Source organism: Conger conger, chromosome 6, assembly GCF_963514075.1.
Source record: "Conger conger chromosome 6, fConCon1.1, whole genome shotgun sequence".
NCBI classification, from domain to species: domain Eukaryota; kingdom Metazoa; phylum Chordata; class Actinopteri; order Anguilliformes; family Congridae; genus Conger; species Conger conger.
This window is the reverse complement of record NC_083765.1, coordinates 46245584-46266852: the sequence shown is the minus strand read 5'-3', so window position 1 is coordinate 46266852 and position 21269 is coordinate 46245584. Positions and strand designations below refer to the sequence as shown.

At 50.4% G+C, this 21269-nt stretch overlaps 1 protein-coding gene across 1 annotated transcript in view; it reads left to right on the top strand.

The window, feature by feature from the left end:
• Window positions 1-21269, top strand: part of LOC133131576 (huntingtin-like) — a 51641-nt gene that overhangs the window by 11579 nt on the left and 18793 nt on the right. Inside the window, exons 8-43 of the mRNA XM_061246949.1 lie at window positions 63-241; window positions 644-848; window positions 1110-1154; window positions 1383-1460; window positions 1890-2170; window positions 3437-3566; window positions 3841-3959; window positions 4138-4249; window positions 5434-5571; window positions 6113-6271; window positions 6429-6526; window positions 6895-7034; window positions 7123-7186; window positions 7441-7541; window positions 7655-7801; window positions 9266-9386; window positions 10651-10796; window positions 11055-11206; window positions 11543-11745; window positions 11871-11997; window positions 12180-12304; window positions 12932-13042; window positions 13118-13195; window positions 13528-13751; window positions 14430-14508; window positions 14880-15041; window positions 15541-15596; window positions 15910-16058; window positions 16299-16435; window positions 16985-17101; window positions 17282-17404; window positions 17694-17935; window positions 18228-18370; window positions 18635-18842; window positions 18927-19068; window positions 20174-20353. Coding sequence (XP_061102933.1) covers window positions 63-241; window positions 644-848; window positions 1110-1154; window positions 1383-1460; window positions 1890-2170; window positions 3437-3566; window positions 3841-3959; window positions 4138-4249; window positions 5434-5571; window positions 6113-6271; window positions 6429-6526; window positions 6895-7034; window positions 7123-7186; window positions 7441-7541; window positions 7655-7801; window positions 9266-9386; window positions 10651-10796; window positions 11055-11206; window positions 11543-11745; window positions 11871-11997; window positions 12180-12304; window positions 12932-13042; window positions 13118-13195; window positions 13528-13751; window positions 14430-14508; window positions 14880-15041; window positions 15541-15596; window positions 15910-16058; window positions 16299-16435; window positions 16985-17101; window positions 17282-17404; window positions 17694-17935; window positions 18228-18370; window positions 18635-18842; window positions 18927-19068; window positions 20174-20353 — 5021 coding nt within the window. The remainder of the gene's footprint in view (window positions 1-62; window positions 242-643; window positions 849-1109; window positions 1155-1382; window positions 1461-1889; window positions 2171-3436; window positions 3567-3840; window positions 3960-4137; window positions 4250-5433; window positions 5572-6112; window positions 6272-6428; window positions 6527-6894; window positions 7035-7122; window positions 7187-7440; window positions 7542-7654; window positions 7802-9265; window positions 9387-10650; window positions 10797-11054; window positions 11207-11542; window positions 11746-11870; window positions 11998-12179; window positions 12305-12931; window positions 13043-13117; window positions 13196-13527; window positions 13752-14429; window positions 14509-14879; window positions 15042-15540; window positions 15597-15909; window positions 16059-16298; window positions 16436-16984; window positions 17102-17281; window positions 17405-17693; window positions 17936-18227; window positions 18371-18634; window positions 18843-18926; window positions 19069-20173; window positions 20354-21269) is intronic.

Sequence of the window (21269 nt, the reverse complement as noted above, 5' to 3'; positions counted from 1 at the left end):
GTGTGTATGGCTGTGTCTGTGTGTGTGTCTATTGATATTTGTGTGTGTGTGTTGTGTACCAGGGCTGCTGGTCACAGTGGATGAGGCCCTCTCCAGTCCCCTGGTTCTGGGGGTGCTGCTGACCCTGCGGTACCTGATGCCCCTCCTGCAGCAGCAGGTCAGAGACTCCGGCCTCAAGGGCAGCTTTGGGGAAACCCGCAAAGAGGCCGACATCTCCCCCACCAGCCAGCAACTGATCCAGGTACAGTTACACACCATATAGTACACTACACTACAGCAAGCTGCTGTACTGATTACACACACCAGCAACTCATCCAGGTACAGTTACCCACCGTATACTACACTATACTACACTACAGCAAGCTGCTGTTCTCATTACACACACCAGGAGCTCATCCAGGTACTGTTACACACCGTATACTGCACTACACTACATTTGTGTGTGTATGTGGTTCAGTATGTAATGAATTGTAAGAAGATGAAGATTTGTAGTATTAATCCTATTTGCTTTTGTGTGTGTGTACGTGTGTACGTGCGTGTGTGTGTGTGTGTGTGTGTGTGTGTACGTGTGCGTGCGCGTGCGCGTGCGTGTGTGCGCGCGTGTATGTGTGTGTATGTGTGTACGTGTGTGTGTTCTCCTCAGGTGTACGAGCTGACGCTGCACTACACACAGCACAGGGATCATAACGTGGTGACGGCCTCCCTGGAGCTCCTGCAGCAGGTGTTCCGCACGCCTCCTCCTGACCTCCTCCTGGCCCTGACCACGCCCGGGGGCATCCCCTACACCAGTGTGTCCCTCCTGGAGGACAAGAGCCGGGACTGCAGGGGCGGCATCTCCCAGCTCATCGGTAAACCCCCACCGCTGTCCCCCTCCCCACCCGAGGGGGCCCCTTTCGTCACCTGAATGTTACCCGTGTCCTCCTGCTGCCTGTCCCTCACATGTGTTGCCATGGCAACAGATGACCTTGCTCTTTTCTCCCTGTTGACCGCCTGTGTCCTCTCACTGTGCTCGGTCGCTTCTGGTTGGAGGCTTGCTGGGTTTCTATGAGCTCCCTCCTGCTCTCACCTCCTCTCTCCTCTCTTCTGTCCTCCTCTCTTCTCTCCTGCAGCCGGGAGCGCCTCCAGCAGTCCACTGCTCCTCAGGAAACAGAAAGGTGATTATGTCTCTCTGTGTGTGCTGAGCTGCAGCAGGGCTTTCTAAACTTCCCCCTCACTGAACGCTAAAATGTCCCTCCTCTGTCTGTCCTACAGTTCACATATTAGGCTGTGTTTTCAGAAAGTGTGAGTGACTCTGTGTGTGTGTGAGGGTGAGTGAACTTGTGTGGGTAAGTGCCGTTTCAGCATTTCCTGTTTTATGTAGTCAGTGGCGACTCCTTTTACAGGCAGAATGCCAACAGGGGAGGAGGAGGGGCTAGAAGACGACATGGAGAGGTCAGAGGTCGGCGCCGGGGCCTTCACAGGTGGGAAAAATAAAGGCCCTGTCCCTACTGATGGGGAAATGCTCACGGTGATTTTATTCTGAAGCATTTTCAACATTTTCAAGAACTTTACAAATAAAGATTATTATTATTATTATTAGATAGATTATCGCATTCATAAAGCGCTTCACAGTGATAAGGGGGAAACTCGCCTCACCCACCACCATGTGCAGCGCCCAGCTGGGTGTTGCAAAGGCAGCCATTTTGGGCCAGATATTGGGTGGTTTGAATATCACAGAAACTGCTGATCTCCTGGGATTTTCACGCACAACAGTATCTAGAGTTCGCAGAGAACGGTGTGAAAAAGTTCTGCGGGCAATTAATGAGAGAGGTCAGAGAAGCCAGACTGGTCAAAGCTGACAATAACCAGTCATTACAGTCAGACTCTGACCTGGAGTGGCTCTTTCCCAGCAGCCTCTGGGGCCGAGGCGGTGGACATCATCACGGAGCAGCCGCGCCCGTCGCAGTGCGGCCTGCAGGAGCCCGCGGAGCCGAGCGGAGGAGACGCGGCCGCGGGCCAGGAGGAGGAGGAGGAGGAGGAGGAGGAGGAGGAGAACACTCTGAGCCGGGGCTCCAGCCAGGCAGGGGCGCTCAGCGCTGCCCACGGCGACCCCTCCCCGCCCAGCGACGGCTCCCACACCCTCCCCGAGGGCCCTGAGCTGCCCACCACACCCCCCGACTGCGGAGAGCTCGTAAGTGCCACGCCCATGCGTGCGTATGTGTGTGCGCGGCGTGCGTGTGCGTGTGTGTGTGCGCGGCGTGTGTGCGTGTGTGCGCGCTTGTGTGCATATATGCAAGGGTTTCGCTTTCCTTGGTCTCCTGTTCCTCTTCCTCATCGAGGTCAGCAGCTGAAGGGAAAGGGACATTAGTAACCCCCCCCCCCCTTCTTGCCCTGACCACGCTCCCTTACTTTCACTGGAAGATGCTAATTAAAAAGGTTTGTGTTGCAAACTAAAGGTTACATTTTATTCTCTGGCCAACCCCATCCGTTGCTGTATTAATGGCACTTCAGGTTAACACTTAAGTGGTTCTGAGACTGTGTCTGAAATGCAGAGCACAGGAGAAATCTCAGGCCTGGCGTTCATCTGGTGACCTTTCAGTTGGCCAGTCAGCTGTGGGAACACAGAGTCATGATTTTTTACACGTGGAGGTGAGGCCGCGGCTGCTGCCCGATTGGTCAGCGAGGTCACGCCAGGTGCTTGTGGCCTCGGCACGCTCCTGTGTAATTCCTGTTGGGAACGCCGTGCTGATTTTCTCCCTGGAGCTCTAATGAGCGCTAGAGTCGGGACCTGCTGTTACTGTAGTGTTAGGAGGGGGAGTGTGGAGCGTGGTGTGGAAGTGTGCTTACAGGCCTGTGTGTGTGTGTGTGTGTGTGTGTGTGTGTGTGTGATTATGGTGTGATTATGGTGTGATTATGGTGTGATTATGGTGTGTGTGTGTATATGTGTGTGATTATGGTGTGTGTGTGTATGTGTGTGATTATGGTGTGTGTGTGTGTATATATGTGTGTGATTATGGTGTGTGTTCGTGTTTATATATGTGTGTGATTATGGTGTGTGTGTGTGTGTGTGTGTGTGTGTGTGATTATGATGTGTGTGTGTGTGTGATTATGGTGTGTGTTCGTGTTTATATATGTGTGTGATTATGGTGTGTGTGTGTGTTTGTGTATATATGTGTGTGATTATGGTGTGTGTATATGTGTGTGATTATGGTGTGTGTGTGTGTGTATATATGTGTGTGATTATGGTGTGTGTATATGTGTGTGATTATGGTGTGTGTGTGTGTGTATATATGTGTGTGATTATGGTGTGTGTTCGTGTTTATATATGTGTGTGATTATGGTGTGTGTATATGTGTGTGATTATGGTGTGTGTGTGTGTGTATATATGTGTGTGATGATGGTGTGTGTCCGTGTTTATATATGTGTGTGTGTGTGTGTGTGTGTGTGTGTGTCTCAGGTGCTGGACGGCCCTGAGAGCCAGTACTCGGGGATGCAGATCGGAACGCTGCAGGATGAGGAAGAGGAGGAGGGCGGGGCCAGCGCTGGACCAGAGGAGCCCCCCCGGCCCTTCTCCCAATCCGCTCTGGGTATGACCTCTGACCCCACTCCGCTGCTCCTCTGGCCTCCGCCTGTATGAGGAGCGGGCCACGATCACTTCCTCTCCTGTAATGCTGAACCTCACCTTTTACATCAGAAAACCACACGCTCAGTCATGATGGCTGTATCTGTTGTCTGCTTCATTATATTATTGTTTTTCACCCACAAGAAAAAAAATATGTACATGAAGTGGTGGCATCTTTGAAAACCATGCGAAGCTTCAGTGACGCCAATACCTCATAGCACTGTGTGTTTATGTTCCAGCCCTGAGCAAGCCTCACCTCGTAGAGGGCAAAGGTCACAGCCGACAGTCGTCTGACAGCAGTGTGGATCGGCTGGTGCCAAAAGAAGACGTGCTGGAGTCTGCAGACCTGGAGAACAAGGCATGTGCTGTCACCTTTTACCCCGAGAGGTTCTGGCCCATGACGCCTCTTTGCCCTGTCGCTCTATGTAGTTATGTTGTATATTGTTCTAAGAATGTTCTTAGAATAATCATTTGGTTACGTCTTGCAGTGAAGTATTGTTGTCGAGGTGTGCTGCTGAGTCATGTTTGTAATGCAGCCTCCCAGGATTAAAGGAGAGATCGGTCACTACACCGACCCGACCGTGGAACCGCTGGTCCACTGCGTACGGCTGCTCTCGGCCTCCTTCCTGCTCACCGGACGCAGGAACGGTAAGACTGCACCCCCTCAGTTCTCAACCGCGCTTGCTCTTTGGTGCAGCTGTGTGTTCACATGCTGCCACCACGCTGCCACGGAAACCACACGTGTCACAATTGCGGAATGGTTGAAGGCGTCGTGTGGTTGGCTGGATTTACATGTCTGGAGGAGACGCCACCCCTGCCAGTGCAGAAGTGGTTAAGGCTGGACGGCTGTGTGTGTGGGGATCTGCTGTGTGCTTGATGGGTGTTGTGTATGCGTGTGTGTGTGTGTGTGAGATTGATGGGTGTTGTGTATGCGTGTGTGTGTGTGTGTGAGATTGATGGGTGTTGTGTATGCGTGTGTGTGTGTGTGTGAGATTGATGGGTGTTGTGTATGCGTGTGTGTGTGTGTGTGTGTGTGTGTGTGTGTGTGTGTGTATGTGTGTGTATGAGGATTAGCCGTGTGATTGGGTGTTGTGTGTGTGTGTGACGCATGTGTGTGAGATTGATGGGTGTTGTTTGTGTGTGTGTATGTGTGTGTATGAGGATTAGCCGTGTGATTGGGTGTTGTGTGTGTGTGTGTGTGTGTGTGTGATTGATGGGTGTTGTTTGTGTGTGTGTATGTGTGTATGAGGATTAGCTGTGTAATTGGGTGTTGTGTGTGTGTGTGTGTGTGTGTGTGTGTGTGAGAGATTGATGGGTGTTGTGTGTGTGTGTATGTGTGTGTATGAGGATTAGCCATGTGATTGGGTGTTGTGTGTGTGTGTATGTGTGTGTATGAGGATCAGCCGTGTGATTGGGTGTTGTGTGTGTGTGTGTGTGTGTGTGAGAGACGCGTGTGTATGTGTGTGTATGAGGATCAACCGTGTGATTGGGTGTTGTGTGTGCGTGTGAGTGTGTGTGAGATTGATGGGTGTTGTGTGTGTGTGTGTGTGTGTGTGTGTATGTATATGAGGATCAGCCATGTGATTGGGTGTTGTGTGTGTGTGTATGTGTGTGTATGAGGATCAGCCGTGTGATTGGGTGTTGTGTGTGTGTGTGTGTGTGTGTGTGAGAGACGCGTGTGTATGTGTGTGTATGAGGATCAACCGTGTGATTGGGTGTTGTGTGTGCGTGTGAGTGTGTGTTAGATTGATGGGTGTTGTGTGTGTGTGTGTGTGTGTGTGTGTGTGTGTGTGTGTGTGTGACGCGTGTGACGCGTGTGGTGTCTCGTACAGGTCTGGTTCCAGACAGGGAGGTGCGTGTGAGTGTGAAGACTCTGGCGGTGAGCTGTGTGGGCGCAGCGTCTGCTCTTCACCCCGAGGTCTTCTTCAACACCCTCTACAGGGAGCCTCTACAGGGCCTGCAGCCTGACGGTGAGGAGCCAACAGAGCACCCTCCACTGGAGGAAAACGCAAGGGACTTACAACACAGAGAATTCAAGACCTTCTCTCAATGGGTCCTGCTTCAAAAATCCATATTCTTTTCTTATTTGCTTTTTTAAAAAGATGAGGGCTATGTTTACAAACACAGTGGAGCAATGCACTAAAATAGAGACTTCACTGGGAGTCTCTTTTAAACTGACAGTTGACTGCTCTAGGTTTCCAGGTGTGTAGCTGTCAGCGTTGTTGTAGCAGTCAGATGTGTTGCTCATGTTGCCGGTGGAACTTTAAAGCTGAAAGTGCTTGGGTTGAGACCCTGCGGTGCAGTCTATTGGCAGCCGACTCCACCATAAACACTCTCCCCATGTGGACAGTGGCTCCATTTTCCACCATGACACTTTCTGCACTGTGATCCAGTCTCTATCTTTAACCCTTTCTACTTCAGATTCTGGTGAGGTAAAATCTGTGCAGGTCACCCTGGAAGCAAAGTAAAAAAATAATAGAATGTAACATAGCACAACTTAATATTTTACAGAGCAGCAGTACATAACGGACATTTTGCAGTTCGTCGAGCATGGAGACCCTCAGATCCGCGGGGCCACGGCTGTGCTGTGTGGAGCAGTCATTTACTCCATTCTGAACAAAACCCGCTTCTGTGTGGAGCCCTGGCTCGCTGCCGTCAAAAGCTCCACGGGTGAGTGCTGTGGGCTGAAAACCCCTCAACAGGCCTGCGTCACAAAGCAGGATTACTGAGCTGGATCACTTCACTGAGTAAGACCTGGAGCCCTCAATCTGGGACATGGATATAAACATGGAAAAAAGTTCTGATCTGTGTGGTTTTGTTCCCCCAGGAAACCCCCTCTCCCTGGGGAGCTGTGTGCTCCTACTGCAGAGGAGCCTGAGGGACGAGTCCTCTGTCACCTGCAGGATGGCCTGTCTGGCTGTGAGGGTGAGTGAGCTCCCACTCCTGTCTTGTGCGTGTGTGTGCATGTGTGTGCGTGTGTGTGCGTGTGTGTGCGTGTGCGTGCGTGCGTGTGCGTGCGTGTGCGTGCGTGTGCGTGCGTGTGCGTGCGTGTGCGCGCGTGTGCGCGGGTGTGTGTGCGTGTGTTGCGCGTGTGTTGCGCGTGTGTGCGCGTGAGTGTGCGTGTGTGTGTGTCTGTGACTGTTCTACTGTGTGTACACACTGATCCACTGTGCACGTTTGTACAGGCTGTATGTGTTTTGGAATATCGGTGTTTATGAATATGAGTGTAGCAGTGTTTTTTATGCTATGAATGAGTGTGACCCCTGTGTGACCCCTGTCCTTTGTCATTGCAGCACTGCCTCATGGCCCTGTGCAACAGTACCCTGGGTGAACTGGGTCTACAGCTGCTCACTGACATCCTGACCCTCAGAGACTGCTCCTATTGGCTGGTTCGGACAGAGCTGCTGGAGACGCTGGCTGAGATGGACTTTCGGTAGTGAGACCCTCCCCTGAGATTTTGGATTGCTTCTTGTCTGCCACCATAGACATTGTCTCTGAACCACTTTCTTGTCCTCTGTTAGATTAGTGAGTTTCCTCGAGAGGAAGACGGAAAGATTACACAAAGGAGAGCACCACTACACGAGAGTGAGTAACATGAGCTTCAGACGTTTAGCTGTAAGCCTCCGCCTGTTCGAAGAGTTGGGTGCCGCCATTGTACCTTTGAGCAAAGTACTTATCCTGAATTACTTCAGATAATATCCAGCTGCAGAAAGGGATTGTATGCTAATTTAATCTGTGTAACTCACTCTCCATAAGAGTGCCTTACACATGCTGAAATCTCATGCCATTTAATCATGCCGAAGGTTGTTTTTTTTACATGTTTCTGTTTCTTCCTCCAGCTGCTGAAGCTGCAGGACCGGGTCCTGAACGACGTGGTCATCCACTGCCTGGGAGACGAGGACCCTCGAGTGAGGCGCGTGGCAGCAGCGTCGGTCAGCAGGTACGCGCGTTTGGCGCTGGGGAAGCCTCCGTGCCCCCGTTCCTCGCCGCGCCGTTCCGACCGCTCGACGCTCCTGCTGCTGTAACCCGCTCCCTCGTTGCTGTTCCTCCTAGGCTGATCTCCCGGCTGTTCTTCAGCTGCGACCAGGGGCAGGCGGACCCGGTGGTGGCCATGGCTCGGGACCAGAGTGGCGTGCACCTGAAGCTGCTCATGCACGAAACGCCGCCCCCGTCCCACTTCACCGTCAGCACCATCAGCAGGTACAAACGCACCCCCGTCAGCACCATCAGCAGGTACAAACACACCCCCGTCCCAGTTCATGGTCAGCACCATCAGCAGGTACAAACACACCCCCTTCAGCACCATCAGCAGGTACAAACACACCCCCATCCCAGTTCACAGTCAGCACCATCAGCAGGTACAAACACACCCCTGTCAGCACCATCAGCAGGTACAAACACCCCCGTCAGCTCCATCAGCAGGTACAAACACACCCCCGTCCCTGTTCACCGTCAGCACCATCAGCAGGTACAAACACACCCCCTTCCGCACCATCAGCAGGTACAAACACCCCCCCATCCCAGTTCACAGTCAGCACCATCAGCAGGTACAAACACACCCCCGTCTGCACCATCAGCAGGTACAAACACCCCCGTCAGCTCCATCAGCAGGTACAAACACACCCCTGGCTGCACCATCAACAGGTACAAACACACCCCCATCTGCACCATCAGCAGGTATAAACACACCCCTGTCCCACTTCACTGTCTGCACCATCAACAGGTACAAACGCAGCTGCACGCTGTCTTAATCCACTCTCCTACGAACCTTTAACCCTTGTAGAATGGTTTTGCCTGTTCTAGAACTCTGCTGCTTATCAGCAGTGATCGTTACATCAGCATTAGAATGCTCAGTTATGAACTTTCTAATCACGTATTTGAGATTTTATACCTTAAAGGGTTATGGTGATGTGCTTTTGAATTGTGTGCTGTCCACTGTGGCCAATCAACATCTCAAAACTATCTTAGTGAGACAATGCTTGCTGCAAAAATCTGTGATGCCAAGTCTATGTATGGCCTTGCTCTCCCTATTTGAGGATCAAATCTGTAGGCGGTTTTGTCACCAATACTTTTGTTGGCTCCTGAAGACGCTTTGCTCTTACAGAAACCTTGGCAGTTATACCAGTTCATCAAGGTGCTGTATGTTTATAAGCAGCATGCTAATTGGGTATTGGCAGCCTGCCAATCAGCATGGAGGACCCTGATAGGCAGACACCCAGCTCAGGCATTCAGTACTGTCTGAACACTCCTCCAAATGTGTTTCTGCATGTCAGGTTGAGAGCCAGTAGATAGCATTGATTATTTCTTCACTGGCTGTCTGTTAAAGGGATATTTCACTTTGGTACAGCACAAGCAATTTTGTGGAGCTTACCTCCATTTTTAGCTAACCTAAACCTGATAATGGCTAATCGGCTAAAAACAAAAATGCTGAACATTTGACATTAATACTTTTATCAATTTATTATCCTCCATCATGGCTGATATTCAATCTGTGCAAAGTTAAATATCCCTTTAAGAGCACCAAATGCACAGCATTACCAGCCTTATATAATAAGAAACAGACATGGCCTTTGTTTCCTAATCGAGGTCGCTAGTTTTGTTTTCGTACAGAAAGCTGTTGCACCTTTCAGGGTTGTTGATGCACTTGTGCCTCTTGTCCCTCAGGACGTACAGGGGCTACAGTGTCTCTCAGAACACGTCAGACGTCACCGTGGAGAACAGCCTGTCCCGGGTGATCACGGCTGTGTCCCATGCGCTCGTCGCCTCCACCTCCCGGGCCCTGACTGTGAGCCGCTCCACCACGCCACCACTAACCACATCTGACACTGATCCCTGATCAGCAGTACAACACTGATCTCTGATCCGCAATACAACTCTGATCTCTGATCTGTGCTCACACTTCAACACTGATCTCTGATCAGCAGTACAACACTGATCTCTGATCAGCAGTACAACACTGATCTCTGGTCTGTGCTCACACTTCAACACTGATCTCTGATTAGTGCTCACAATACAACACTGATCTCTGATCAGCAGTACAACACTGATCTCTGATCAGCAGTACAACACTGATCTCTGATTAGTGCTAACAATACAACACTGATCTCTGATTAGTGCTAACAATACAACACTGATCTCTGATCAGTGCTCACAAAACAACACTGATCTCTGATTAGTGCTCACAATACAACACTGATCTCTGACCAGTGCTCACAAAACGACACTGATCTCTGATTAGTTCTCACAATACAACACTGATCTCTGATTAGTGCTAACAATACAACACTGATCTCTGATCAGTGCTCACAAAACAACACTGATCTCTGATTAGTGCTCACAATACAACACTGATCTCTGACGAGTGCTCTAAAATGATTTTTAATTGCTCCAGCTATTTGCAGTTACATGGAGGAATTTGTTCAAAATGAAGATTGACAGCTTGCAATACTTGTTTGCCTGCGAGCATAGAGTGACAAAGGCTTTCTGTGTTTTGGTGAGGCAACGTTCCTGCTGAGTTTTAATTTTTTGAAGAGATGGCGATACACTGGGTTACAGTTTTTAGGGGCTCTCTTCAGATCATTTTCATCTTTTCAGTGAAGCTCAGTGACTTGCACAGTGGTTGCACACATCCCATGCTACAATAATCTCTCCATCACACCCTCAAGAACAAGTAGTCCATGTAACAGACACATTCAGCACTGATCTGTTCGTCTTTTCTTTTGCACTGGGGAAAAATAAAGGAAAAAGAAAAAAGCAGGTGCATCAAAAATCTCAACAGGTCCTGGACATAAAACAAATTATGATAGTCGAGTCCACACTGGATACTGCTCCCAAGATAAAAGTTTTTCGTAACCCCACAAAACATGACATTTTGAGCTGTACACTCATCAGCCATTTGAAAATGGTGCCATTTCTAGCTATCATATTTTCTTTTTCACAGCACACACAGAAGATTAATCGCTTGTCTCCGGGGAAAAACTGGTGAAGCTGATGTGGTGAATGATTGGCTGGAAGTCTGATGATTGTGGCCGCGGCTTTTCTTTCTCCAGTTCGGCTGCTGTGAAGCTCTATGCCTCCTGTCCTCCTCCTACCCAGCATGCATCTGGAGCGTGGGCTGGCATTGCGGGTACGTCAGCTCCTCTGCTGGCCAGCTCAATCGCTCCAGCCTCTACAAGAACAGGGGTCGTTCCCACAGGTAAGGCAGTCACATACATATCCATCCTGTCAATGGTATCTACCAGTTCTTTCCCGTTGGGGATTTTTCCGTTATGCGTTTTATCTATGGTATGTACAGACTCTGTCCAGGTGGGGAGGTGTCTGTAATGCATCTGCGGTATTTCTGTGCATTGGAAGTTGATTCTGATCTGTAATGTTGTATCTATGGTATTTCTGTGCATTGGAAGTTGTCTCTGTAATGCAGACTGATCTTTAATGTGGTATCTATGGTCCTCAGTGCGCCCCAGTCAGACTCGGTGGATGACTCAAAGCGGAGCTGTATAGTGGGCGTAGCCAACATGGTGCTGTCGCTGCTGTCTTCTGCTTGGTTCCCTCTTGACCTGTCAGCACACCAGGATGCCATGCTATTGGCTGGCAACCTCCTCGCAGGTAATGTACACAGTGCTGTGGAGTGCAATGCTTTCTGATTGGCTGTAATCTTTCAGTGACTGACATAACAGGAGGGCTCATCCTCCTGTAACAGTGGTTACCAGCCCTGCTCCTGGAGATCCACCGACCTGTTGGTTTTCACCCAGACCCTAATAAAGCTCGCCTCATTCAACAGCTAGAGATCTTGTCGAGCTGCTAATTAGTAGATTCATGTGTGCTAAATGTGGGTTGCAATGAGAACCTATAGGATGGTAGATCTCCAGAAACAGGGATGTTTACATCCCCTGCTTTTAGTCTGTTTCTCTCATCACTGACCCCCGACTTCCGTCTATCCAGCTGTGGCCCCCAAGTGTCTGAGGGGCCCTTGGACGGGGGATGAGGAGCCCGGCGGCGGTGGCGCTAAGCCGGAGGAGCCGTGGCCGGCGCTTGGCGACCGCTCCGTAGCCGCTATGCTGGAGCAGCTGTTCTCACACCTGCTGAAGGTCATCAACATCTGCGCCCATGTGCTCGATGAGATGGCCCCCGGCCCTGCCGCCAAGGTAACCGGGGGGGAGGGGCCTGTTGCTGCGCTAGTTCCAGTATTCCAGAACATAGGCTGGTCAGCTCTTCTGTCATAGGCTTGGTCTTCATATGCGTGCTAACCAGCCTGTGTTTTTACCGACAGGCCTCTCTCCCCTCTCTGTCCAACACCCCCTCCTTGAGCCCCATCCGCAGGAAGAGCAAAGACAAGGAGCCGGCGGAGCCCACCGGCGCCCCCATGAGTCCAAAAAGAAGCAGCGAGGGTAACCCAGGTAACGGGGCCAGCCCCTCATTCGTGTAGTTGTATAGTCCTCAAGGGCTGTTTCAGTTCCGTTATCACTGCTCCCCCTGTTGGACACTTGGGGAATTGACCTGTTGGAGCAGAGAGTGGTCAGTGACTCTGCGTTATGGGAGTTTAGCCCTGATCTGAAAGCGCTGCGCTCCCCTCCCCCAGCAGGCCGAGCTGCAGACGCCGCAGGCACCGCCACGCTCAAGTCCACCACGCTGGGCAGCTTCTACCACCTCCCACCCTACCTGAAGCTGCACGACGTCCTGAAGGCCACGCACGCCAACTACAAGGTAGCTGCAGCGTGGATGCCCACCAGGGCTCTAGGCTAACATTTCTCCATTTCACACGTGCTTCTAAGTTGAAGAATTTTGGAGTCCACAAATGCATCCCAAGTAGCACGTGTCAATTTTCAAATGCTCCTAATATTGGGGCGCTGTACACCCTTAGACCCCCACCTTCACTCACCTGGCCCAAATAGAGTTATGCTGATTTATCTTTACTTTTTCTGATTCATGTCTTATTTAAATAATGATGCAAGTGATGAACGTGAAAGATTTTTGTCCTTCGAGGAACATTAAAATTATGCCTAAAACTTGCCTGAGTAATGCTGCCGAATAACTACAGTACATTTGAAAGAGGTTTAAAAATGGGCAGAATCTGGTCCAGATTTGTACTGCTGAACCTTCTGTGCGACTCATTCTGTGTCTACAGTGGTGCTGTTTTCTTGGATATAAAAAATAAAAAAAAAGTGGGCTTAAGGAAAATATTTTCACCGCGTCAAAAGAAAACATGAACTGTGAGTGTATGGCAGCTTCAGCGTTGCTGTGGCAGACAGACCTGTGAGTGTATGGCAGCTTCAGCGTTGCTGTGGCAGGCAGACGGACGCCCTCTCTCACATGGCCGGTTTCTCCGTGCAGGTGACCCTGGACCTCCACAGCGGCAGCGATAAGTTCGGCAGTTTCCTGCGGGCGGCGCTGGACGTCCTGTCCCAGCTGCTGGAGCTGACCATGCTGCAGGACATCGGAAAGGTAGGGGCCGTTTACGGAGCGACCGCGTTCACGGTCAGAGAGCTCGGTTCTCACAGTGACTGTGCCTCTCTGCAGTGCGTGGAGGAGATCCTGGGGTACCTCAAGTCCTGCTTCTCCAGAGAGCCCACCATGGCAACCGTCTGTGTGCAACAGGTGAGGGGACAACTTGCTCACCCAGTCTGACTTCATCTTCATCTTCACCTTTCGCACATCATCATCATCTTCACTTTTCACATCGTCATCTTCCTCTTCACTTTTCACATCATCTTCATCCTCACTTTTCATACATCATCTTCATCTTTCTCACTCTCACGTCATCATCTTCCTCTTCACTTTTAACTTTGGTGAACGTGAATGTTAGTGGGCTGTCTGTGAATTCTCACCGTCAACGAGATTGAGTGGAATTATGGGGCTTGTATGCATGTGCATTTGTAGTTCTTATGTTGGGAGGTCAGGTGGTTAATGCTCCTGTGCTGTTTGCTCAGCTGCTGAAGACCCTGTTTGGGACCAACCTGGCGTCCCAGTTCGACGGGTCGTGGTGGAACCCCAGTAAGGCCCAGGGGAAGGCCCTGCGGCTGGGCTCCTCCAGCCTGCGGCCCGGGCTCTACCACTACTGCTTCATGGCCCCCTACACACACTTCACCCAGGCGCTCGCCGACGCCAGCCTGAGGAACATGGTGCAGGCCGAGCAGGAGCAGGACGCGTCCGGGTGAGTGGGAGAGACACGCAGACATATACACACACACACGCACACACACGCACACACACACACACGCATACACGCACATGCACACACACGCATACACGCGCACACAAACAAACAAACACACGCATACACGCGCACACAAACAAACAAACACACGCATACACGCACACAAACAAACAAACTCACGCATACACGCGCACACAAACAAACAAACACAGACACACACATACACGCACACACACACACACGCATACACGCGCACACAGACACACACATACGCGCACACAGACACACGCATACACGCGCACACAGACAAACAAACACAGACACACGCATACATGCGCACACAAACACAAACACAGACACGCACATACGCACACAAACAAACAAACGCAGACGCACACATACACACACACAAACACAGACGCGCACACAAACACAGACGTGCACACACACATAGACACACGTAGACATACACACTTGGACACACACACGTGCATACACACATAGACACACACACACAGAAATGCATACACACGCAGACGTACGCGCACACACACGAGTGAACTGTATTCATGGTTATGTCTGTTTATGTGAACACACACTGCCTCAGACAGAATGACACTGATCAGTCCCAGGTGCTGCTACAGGTCCGGCTCAGTCTGTCTCTCGTACTTGCAGGTGGTTTGATGTGATGCAGAAGGTGTCCAACCAGCTCAGGTCAAGCATCACTAATGTTACCCGGCAAAGAGGGGACAAGGTAAGAGACATACCAATAAATTAAGTTTAGTATTCATCATGGGCTGTTAAGCAGATACATAGACAAGTGTTTCACGCATTTCCCACATAATAAAATGTCAGCATGTTCCTTCTGACAGTCTTAAGAAGGAAGCCTGTCCTGCTTTCACAGTGTGTGTATTCTCCCCCAGGCCCCAGTGCTTAACAGGGGCCAGCTGTTCATTAGCAGTGTGCCACTCTTACTCTCTCTCTCTCTCTCTCTCTCTCTCTCTCTCTCTCTCTCTCTCTCTCTCTCTCTCTCTCTCTCTCTCTCTCTCTCTCTCTCTCTCTCTCTCTCTCTCTCTCTCTCTCTCTCTCTCTCTCTCTCTCTCCCTCTCCCTCTCCCTCTCTCAGAACACCATCCACAGTCACATCCGTCTGTTCGAGCCGCTGGTGATTAAGGCGCTGAAGCAGTACACCACCAGCACCTCTGTGTCTCTGCAGCGGCAGGTTCTGGACCTGCTGGCCCAGCTGGTGCAGCTCCGGGTCAACTATTGCCTGCTGGACTCAGACCAGGTCAGCCCACAGCCCAGTGCTGGAGAGTTATTCATGACTTTAACCTTATTAACACCCATATTCACTTATCCAAGTCCCTGAAGACACTTATGTTCTCTTACACGAGATAAGAGCCTCTACTCATGTAATGTAATGTCATTGATCCTCTTTTTGTAATTGATCCGTTATTAGCTGTTAAATATTGTATGCCCCTTTTCTACATGCTTACTTATTGTAATTGACTCGCATGTTGTTTGTTGTTGTTGAAGCTTCAGGTTTGAATCTTGGTGTTTCTCACCAGTCAGTGGGACCGTAGCATTCTGACTGAAAGGCATGTTTCCATGTTCTGTTGTCACCTGGGAGCTGGAGAACAGTCAGTGACCATGTTGCAGCATTCATGGCCTGATCTTTGGATTAGCTCTTGCTTTTGGTCTCGTTTCATAAGTGTTAAATGTCTGGTGCCTTAAGCCATGCTGAGTGGGCTTGATGCTAATTCTGTGTCCCTCCTTCTCAATGGCAGGTCTTCATTGGCTTTGTACTGAAACAGTTTGAGTACATAGAGGTTGGCCAGTTCAGGTAAGGGTCTCTCCCATGCTTTCATCTCTGTGTAAAACCTGTCAAGTGTTCATTTGTAACAGAATTCATCTTCAGCTAGCTTTCAGTATGTAGAAAAATATGATTTCTTCCACACTTGTGTGAAGAATAATGAATTAAGAATGTATTGATAAAACCAACATGTTGCAGTGCCTCTTGTATACAAAACAATAATATTTTAAATTTAAAACTACCAATCAGTAAACAGCTGTCAGTCTGCAGCCAGCGTCTCAGTGAAGCGTTAATGTTTATGATGATGAGGATTTAAGCGTGTCTCTGTGTCTCTGTCTCGCAGGGACTCGGAGGCCATCATTCCCAGCATCTTCTTCTTCCTGGTGCTCCTCTCCTACGAGCGCTACCACTCCAAGCAGATCATCAGCATCCCCAAGATCATCCAGCTGTGTGATGGCATCATGGCCAGCGGCCGGTGGGCTGTCACTCATGGTACGCCCCGCCCACCCTGTGCTGGGTGCTTTTCCCTGTGCTGTCTGTTGATTGGTCAGATTATGCTGTGTGTGATTGTTTGTTTTAGCCTGTGATGTGTGCTGATTGGTTGGTTTATCTTGCGCTGTGTGTGATTGTTGGTTTATCCTATGGTGTGTGTGATTGGTCAGATTATGCTGTGCTGTGTATGACTGGTTGGTTTATCCTGCGCTGTTTGTTGATTGGTTGCGTGTCCCTCAGCGATCCCAGCACTGCAGCCCATCGTACACGACCTGTTTGTGCTGCGCGGATCCAACAAGGCGGATGCTGGGCGGGAGCTGGAGACCCAGAAGGAGGTGGTGGTGTCCATGCTGCTGCGCCTCATCCAGCACCACCAGGTACACCCCGATCTGACACTCTTCCTCCGGTCTCAGTCTCTATCCCCGCTCTTCCCCCGCTCTCAGTCTCTATCCCCCACTCTTCAGCAGGTCTCAGTCTCTATCCCCCAATCTTCAGCAGGTCTCAGTCTCTATCCCCCACTCTTCAGCAGGTCTCAGTCTCTATCCCCCAATCTTCAGCAGGTCTCAGTCTCTATCCCCCACTCTTCAGCAGGTCTCAGTCTCTATCCCCCGCTCTTCAGCAGGTCTCAGTCTCTATCCCCCACTTTTCCCCCGCTCTCAGTCTCTATCCCCCACGCTTTCACCAGTCTCAGTCTCTATCCCCCGCTCTCAGTCTCTATCCCCCGCTCTCAGTCTCTATCCCCCGCTCTCAGTCTCTATCCCCCGCTCTCAGTCTCTATCCCCCGCTCTCAGTCTCTATCCCCCTCTCTCAGTCTCTATCCCCCTCTCTTCCCCCGTTCTCAGTAACGACCCCCCAGTCCCACTAGATTCAGTCCCATCCGTTCGTTTGAGTTGGTGGTTAATCCCCTCACTGTCGCCGCCCTGCAGGTGCTGCAGATGTTCATCCTGGTGCTGCAGCAGTGTCACAAGGAGAACGAGGACAAGTGGAAGAGGATGTCCCGGCAGATCGCTGACATCATCCTGCCCATGATCGCCAAGCAACAGGCGAGTCCCCCCGCTCCCCTCACCCATTTCGAGCTGTTTCATTATTTCCTCATTTTCTCATTTTTGTGTAAAGTATATTTATACTGAGAGGCAGAGATGTATACAGGAGCTTTCTAAAGGCTGATAGCATGTTGGCACAGCAGTTTTTTAAGGTTGTTGTTGTTCTCACCTGTGCTGCAGATGCTCCTGGACTCCCACGAGGCCCTGGGGGTGCTGAACACCCTGTTTGAGACGGTGGCCCCCTCCTCCCTGCGGCCTGTGGACATGCTGTTGAAGAGCATGTTTGTCACGCCCGTCACCATGGTGAGCCCCGCCCCCGCTCCAGTCCCTCCAGTGACTCCAGTCGCCCTTCCTGGACCCCCCCTTCCTGTCCCTGCACTACCTCCTCCTAGTCCTGGTCATAAACCTGCCCCTCCCCCATCCCCTTTCCTATCTACTAGCCCCTCCCTTTCCTGCTCCCTCTACTAGGTCCTCCTCTTCCTTTTCCCTCCACACTTCACCCTGTCCTCTCCCACCCCCACTAGCCCCTCCAGTCCCATGCACTTTGGGCTCTGTGGGTGACTCTCAGTCCTGTCCCCCCCCTCTCTCCCAGGCATCCGTGGCCATGGTACAGCTGTGGGTCTCCGGAATTTTGGCTGTCCTCAGAGTCCTCATCTCCCAGTCCACAGAGGACATCGTCCTGTCCCGTGTGCAAGAGCTCTCCCTGTCCCCCTTTCTCCTGTCCTGTCAGACCATCCAAAGGCTCCGGGGAGAGGGGCCTCACACTCCCCCCGCCAAGGAAGAGGAGGAGGACGGGGAACTGCCCCGTCACCCACCCGAGGAAGCCTTCTCCAGGTGCGCCCATTAGCCAGCGCTTGAGCCAAATATGGCTACAGTCTAACCAGGGCTATTGTAGACATTAAAAAAAAACATTAAAACATTTTAATGCTGATCTCACAATTGATTCCTACTGGGTCACTGAAAGCATTGGAGTCCTAGAACACTGACTTGTTGAAAAACATTCCAAAAAGCCCAGCTCTTCAGAGGGTTAAATTTTTACTCTGAGTTGAGCTGTAGCCCACCGCTGCCCCCTGGTGGGCAGGGGCTCTGTGCGGTACAGTGATGAGCCTCTGGGCCTATCCTGCAGGTTCCTGCTGCAGCTGGTGGGGATTCTGCTGGAGGACATTGCCACCAAGCGAGTGAAGTTGGACATGAGCGTGGAGCAACACACATTCTACTGCCAGCAACTTGGCACCCTGCTCATGTGCCTCATTCACGTCTTTAAATCAGGTACACTTGTCCGTCGCGCTCCCACAGCTGTGTCTCATTCATTGCTTATAGACCTGTCATTTTCAACAGGTTCCTGCAGATCTAGTATTAGTAGAATCATCATTTATGAGTGTCAGACAAGAGGGCACCAGCTGTGTTCATCAAATATGATTCCAGCACCTATAATGGGGAGTAGGCCCTGGCACACACCATACGTTTGTCTGATTTGAGGACGAGAGTCGTGCTGATCTGGAGACCCTGACTCCATGCTGCGTTTTTTGACAGGCATGTTCCGGCGGATCACGGCGGCTGCCACCAGGCTCCTGAAGGCGGAGGGGGGAGAGGGCAGCTTCTACACCCTGGAGGGGCTGAACAGCATGGTGCAGTCTCTCATCACCACCCACCCCTCCCTGGTTCTGCTCTGGTGCCAGGTCCTCCTGGTCATCGACTACACCAACTACACCTGGTGGTCCGAGGTGCACCAGACACCTAGGTGGGTCCCCGAACTCCCTGCTGCCAAACCTGCCCCCCTCAGCAGCTAAACCCTCCCCCTCACATGCTGATTGTCTGTCCCCAGGAGGCACAGCCTGTCCCGGACCAAGCTGCTGAGCCCCCACCCGTCTGTGGACGGCGAGGAGGAGCACCCGGACACCAGGCTGGCCGTCTGTAACCGGGAGATCGTGCACAGGGGGGCCCTCATCCTCTTCTGCGACTATGTGGTGAGCCCAGGTGTTGCTCAGGGGTTCCTCAGGGGTTCCTCAGGGGTTCCTCAGGGGTCCCTCAGGGGTCCATCATGGGTCCAAGCATCTAACACACAGAAAGGGTTGATTAGTTAGGAATCCCGTTTCCCTTCCTAAACTTTTTCCTTGCCACCGCCACTAGCCCCCCCACTAGTCACTTCACTCGCATACCTTTAATATAGTGATATGCTTTACGAAGCAGCAAGACTCTTTGAACATTAGAGCTTAATAATACATAGTGATAAGAACGGGTTGGCCATTTGCCTACATGCTGGAGAAGATCCAGAACAGTTTCAAGCATGGATTATACCTGAGGTTCTCTGCCTCTACTATGACCTGGCAAGCTGTTCCATGCATTCCCTCTGCTTTTTTAAATTCATGATATCTGAATAGAATTTACCTTTGGCTCTTTTTTACATATTCTCCCAACCTGAATAATCTTCATAAGGTTCATGTTATTAATTCTTCATGAAATGGATATCCTTAATCTCCTTTACAAAGCGTGAGGAGGTTATTCAAAATGAACCTCAGTGATTCTATTGGAAACTAAGACCCAGTAAATGTGTTTGGTTGGTTATCCACTCTGTGAGCATATTATTAGGCATTTTTTAGACCTATTTTTTTAGACTTATTTGTCTTCTGCTGCTGTAGCCTATCCTCTTAAGAGGTTTAATGCATTGTGCATTGTAGTTGCTCTTCTACATACCTGTTGTAATGTGTGGTTATTTGCATTACCATCGCCTTCCTGTCAGCTTCTCCACTGACCTATCTCATTAACAAGGCGTTTTGGCCCGCAGAACTGCTGCTCACTGGATGCAAACTCTAGAGAACCTCTTGACCATGTCTGCATGTTTTTCTGCATTTAGTTGCTGCCACATGATTGGCTGATTAAATATTTGCATTAACAAGCTGGTGTACAGGTCTACCTAATAAAGTGCTCACTGAGTGTATAATGAGCTTGTAAATAAGTGCTTATCAGCACCATTGATATGGCGTGTTTTGAATCATTTGGTCATTGCTATTTTGCGACATCATTAAATAAAGAGTTCCTCTGTTTGTTAAATTTTGGGGCTGCCCCTCTCAGTGCCAGAACCTGCACGATTCAGAGCACCTCACCTGGCTCATTGTCAACCACGTACGGGACCTGATCAACCTATCCCATGAGCCTCCGGTGCAGGACTTCATCAGCGCCATCCACCGAAACTCGGCCGCCAGCGGGCTGTTCATCCAGGCCATCCAGTCCCGCTGTGAGAACCTCTCCACTGTGAGTGTCACCTCTCCTTTCTCTCCCTCCTTTCTCTCTCTCCATCCGATCCCTCCATCTCTTCTGTGTGGTGTGAGCCTGGTGAAATGGGTTTAGTTCCACGGGCTGGGGGTCGTAGACAGACCGGTTTGTAAATCTATGCAGTGTCCAAAAGTTTAATTTTACCTTTTAAAATGGCCTTTTCTGTGCCACAGAGTAAAACAGCAATGCATGTGTTGTGTTGAATGACAAATGTAGATTATGCAGGCTTATGTGTGTACAGTAGACAAAGTGTTAAGTGATGAGATATTTGTGTCCCTGTGGTGGTGGTGAATTGGCGTACAGTAGTGTTGAGTGATGGGGTGTTTGTGATCTGTGTAAAGTGGTGTATTAGTGTACAGTAGTGTTGAGTGATGGGGTGTTTGTGTACCTGTGTAAAGTGGTGTATTAGTGTACAGTAGTGTTGAGTGATGGGGTGTTTGTGTACCTGTGTAAAGTGGTGTATTAGCGTACAGTTGTGTTGAGTGATGGGCTGTTTGTGTACCTGTGTAAAGTGGTGTATTAGTGTACAGTAGTGTTGAGTGATGGGGTGTTTGTGTACCTGTGTAAAGTGGTGTATTAGTGTACAGTAGTGTTGAGTGATGGGGTGTTTGTGTACCTGTGTAAAGTGGTGTATTAGTGTACAGTAGTGTTGAGTGATGGGGTGTTTGTGTACCTGTGTAAAGTGGTGTATTAGCGTACAGTAGTGTTGAGTGATGGGCTGTTTGTGTACCTGTGTAAAGTGGTGTATTAGCGTACAGTAGTGTTGAGTGATGGGCTGTTTGTGTACCTGTGTAAAGTGGTGTATTAGTGTACAGTAGTGTTGAGTGATGGCGTGTTTGTGTGCCTGTGTAAAGTGGTGTATTAGTGTACATTTGGGTAGTTTTGAGGTGTGTCT